A 3,911-nucleotide genomic window follows, 5' to 3' on the forward strand; every position below is an offset into this window, starting at 1 on the left:
GTAGTTAGAAATAAGTCTGTACACATTATGTCCTTTAATATGATGAGCCAGTAAGAAAGCTCTTTTGTATAAATAAGATCGGCAATTAGGCCTTGATTGTATAGAAGCGATTATATGCGCTGAAAGTTCTATTTGTACGTGAGCCTATTCAGTCGGATCGTATTGATACCCTGTATTGTTATGGTAGCTAACATGTTTTATCGCAGTTTAAAGCGTGTATAAATTTAGGTAGGGTAAAGGGCACTTTTTTTTAATAACCGTACCCAGGAAATAAAAAGAATACGTTGATTTTGATCTGTTACTGTCGCCGCCATAGATAAAGATGCTTTTGTTCGTTCTTGTACTTATTGTTTATTTTTCAGATGCGGCGGATGACAGGACGGAAGCTCTCATTCAAGAACGTTTCGAACGTGGTGGTCCAGTTACTGCACTCGATCCGCTTTAGTGTGGATGTTCCCTTCTCTAATCTCAATGGACCGCCCCCGTCTCAACAGCAGCAGCATCCCGGATCACAAAACGCGCAGCGGAACCACCCCAACTCCCTTCAGCAAGTAAGCTTCACTTGACATACTGATGTTCTCACTGTAACAGACAACATAGACTTCTGCCTCATCTGGAAACGATTGGAGGACAAAGTCTGCACGCAATATCCGTATATTTCTCTGTATATTTGTCGACTATCAGAGTCTAGGGAAAAAACTGTGCATTAGCGCCACTTACAAAACGAAAGTTGGAGTCAACAAATAGAGAACGAATCTTTCGCACCTACGACATGTTGTCGGTTTCACGGGATATTGGCCTGTAAGCTCGCCGTGTATACATCTAAGTTTTTTGATACATTGAAGTGCCTCACGGAAAAGTGCGTCTCTTCACGAAAAACAGATACCGGTGCTAAAGATAATTGGCAAAAACAGATGCCTAATAACGTTTCTTATTTTGGTGTCTCTAGGATAACAATAATAGTGACAGGGTCGTCTGTTTGGCTGCACGACTCAACCCATTGATGGCCGTCGACAAGGCCGGAGCGACCAACAACAACAAAAAGGTTGGTAGCTCCACACGAGTTTCTGCACGGAGGCCTTTGAGACACACATGCCCTCACATAGTTGACACGACCTACCGTGGAATCGTATAATATGATAGACTGATTATAATAATAATCACTGTGACGATAATGATGGTCTTTGAGCGAGTTTTACGTGAGAGGCTTTGTTTATACGATTATTATGTCTGATTAAAATCATTATTTTCGTTACCTGGATTCATGGAACGTTTGAAATAAGTACAGTATGTGCATTTGTGTGCTTTATGTGCATGAAAGCGCATTATTATTATTATTATTATTAGGTAAGTAGGCCGTATCTGTAAAGTACGCTTATTTATTATGTGAATATATATGGGGTGTGAACTAAAAGTTTTCGAGCTTCAACATCGGCATTAGCTAGTCACGCATCGGATACATCGACCCGATTGAGCAGTGTATTTTTTCGATGCTATATTAGTTATATTGCTTATAACTGATGTGGTACTATTTTCCTGTGTCTCATGGGGAAAGGTTCCTTGTATCGGGCAGCGTGTCATCTTCGATTCGGCTGAGAGTGTCGTGTCTGACGGACATGTTTTTCCCGAAATAGTGGCCATATCTGCATCGGGAATATCGTGCTCCCACTGATTTGCGTTAGAAATATACGGCTAGTATTGAGCTTGAAAAGAAAATAATCGCTTTAAACACATATACCATATCTCGGATATAACAGTTAGTACTCTATTCTCATATTGCGATAGTTGTTGAACTTTTAGAAAATTAACATATTGGCAGCTATTGAGAGCGTAAAGTGTGATGTTATTGAATAGTACCGTTTCGCTAAAAACAAAACAACCCTCGTTTGCCTCTCGATGCGCTAAATCAATTTCTAACCATTCAATTAGTGGGAAGAATAGAACAAGCATACGTACATATTAGGAGTATCATTGTAGTCGTTCAAGATAACGGAGCTGCCCATGGATGCCCGGGACCGAACCGTATATTTAGAAATATAATCTGAGCTTTGCTATACTTTGAAAATTATATGAGTATTCCAGTGCTGTTCACGTATCGCTTTGCCCCTAAGCGTCTAATAAACATTCTTACGCATTTGTTTCGAGGTTTAACTTCATTCGATTATTCCAAAATGAATATGGTACTAAGTATAGTCTAGTTGTGAAACACCCAACTTATCTTACTGCAGGCCCACATTTCCCAGATACACGCTTTTTTGCAAACTAGACCTATCGAAGGCAACAAGGACAACATCGAAAACGGATAGTGGATTAGCATGATCAATATTTAAATAATAATAATAAATCATCTATATTCTAATAATAATGTAGTTTTTCGTAACTTCAGGGAAAAATGGACAAAATCAGGAAGCCCTTCAAGAAAAGGTATAGCAACTACATCTTTTGACACCACTACTACCGGGACAGAAAAACAAGCAAAGGCGTTGTCTATCGTTTTGAGAGGTTGTTTTACAAAAGATGCTGCTGTAGCCCACATGTGGGCATCTGTTTGGCATGTCCCGTCGTATGTACTCTAGAATAGCTTGATCACGCAATGAATAGTCAGTTTTTTTGCTCGAATTGAGACTGTCGAACACACGGAAAATGTTTCACTTGCGGTACTGTTGCCGTATTGACTCTACGACGACGGCGGCGGCGGCGGCGGCGGCCGCGCCGATGCTGATAAAAGTCATTCATAAACAAGTATCTATAATTATGCTCCGCAGGCATTCAGAGACGTACCATCAGCCGTCAAATCGGGTGAATAAGTACCTCTCGCAGGCTATCGACGCAAGGTCCGTCGATCAGGAGAAATCTAACCACGTTAACCTATTAACGTTGTGCTTCAAGGACGACGAAAAAGAACGAAGAGTAAGCGTCCCAAATTGTTGTTTTGCCAAATTTAGCCATTAGTCAGTCAGTCGATCCGGGAGACAGTAGTGTCTACTACACAGACTTTTCAATGCGACACCTACGAATTTTTCTCGTGGTGATATTCTGCAAAGGTCAGCAATGCTTCGTTTGTGTTTCGTTCGCTGCTAGCTGCTCTAGCAGGAGAGCACGACAGAAAATTGTGTGCGATATTTATGTGTTTTTATGCATAAGTTATGTGTAGCATCATTAACCATAGGACCTCTGCATGATCCGTGACGTTTTGTAGTTCCAGAAGTAGATAGTTCTACTTAGGAAAAATATTGGAAAAACCGGAGTATTTGGATCGCTTATCAATCATTTATTAATGTAACGATTAGTTCTGAGCTCGCTGTATAGCTATATGTGTGTATGGAAAGGCTTATTACAAATTCACATCTACTCCCCTAGAAACGTCTCGCAGATGAGCTAAAAGTGAAATACTAAATATAATAGAACCTTCATAAAAACAGCGATGGACGACTTTCCGCAACGAAAGGATGTATAGAAGACTTCTGCCTCTGGAGAGGCTGGAATAGCAATAATTTATTTATGAAGTCATGCGTATAAACAGACTGGTAGAATACCGTTCATGTGTCCACGAGGGTAGATATGAATGGATTGATGTTGCTAAATTTAGATCTCTTGGCTAATCTTATGGTGCGTAATTATTACAGTATCATCAAGAACGTGACTTGGGTTTTGTGAGCAGCCTGGCTTGTGCCCTGTTCATTTCAATCTTCCTATCTGCGCTCCACCTAATCATACTTCCCAGGTGGGTTACAGAGTTATGCCATACGATTACGTCTATTCCACAAAAGTAACAGTGAACCTGTTAAAAAATAAGCGTGATAAATAGGCCACAAATATGATAATGGACAGATCACCACCAAAGTTAGTTGTGCCTGCGGAACGTGCATCTGTAACTTTTCAGCTGTACGAGAACTTAGCCATTTATAATA

The 3,911-nt window shown here is 40.4% G+C and overlaps 1 protein-coding gene across 1 annotated transcript in view; it reads left to right on the forward strand.

Moving 5' to 3' along the window:
* Positions 1–3,911, forward strand: part of LOC111259800 (adenylate cyclase 1) — a 99,022-nt gene that overhangs the window by 80,256 nt on the left and 14,855 nt on the right. Inside the window, exons 10-14 of the mRNA XM_022832042.2 lie at positions 363–551; positions 950–1,045; positions 2,387–2,424; positions 2,766–2,910; positions 3,627–3,724. Coding sequence (XP_022687777.1) covers positions 363–551; positions 950–1,045; positions 2,387–2,424; positions 2,766–2,910; positions 3,627–3,724 — 566 coding nt within the window. The remainder of the gene's footprint in view (positions 1–362; positions 552–949; positions 1,046–2,386; positions 2,425–2,765; positions 2,911–3,626; positions 3,725–3,911) is intronic.

The sequence above is a fragment of the Varroa jacobsoni genome, unplaced genomic scaffold, assembly GCF_002532875.2.
Source record: "Varroa jacobsoni isolate VJ856 unplaced genomic scaffold, vjacob_1.0 scaffold_368, whole genome shotgun sequence".
NCBI lineage: Eukaryota > Metazoa > Arthropoda > Arachnida > Mesostigmata > Varroidae > Varroa > Varroa jacobsoni.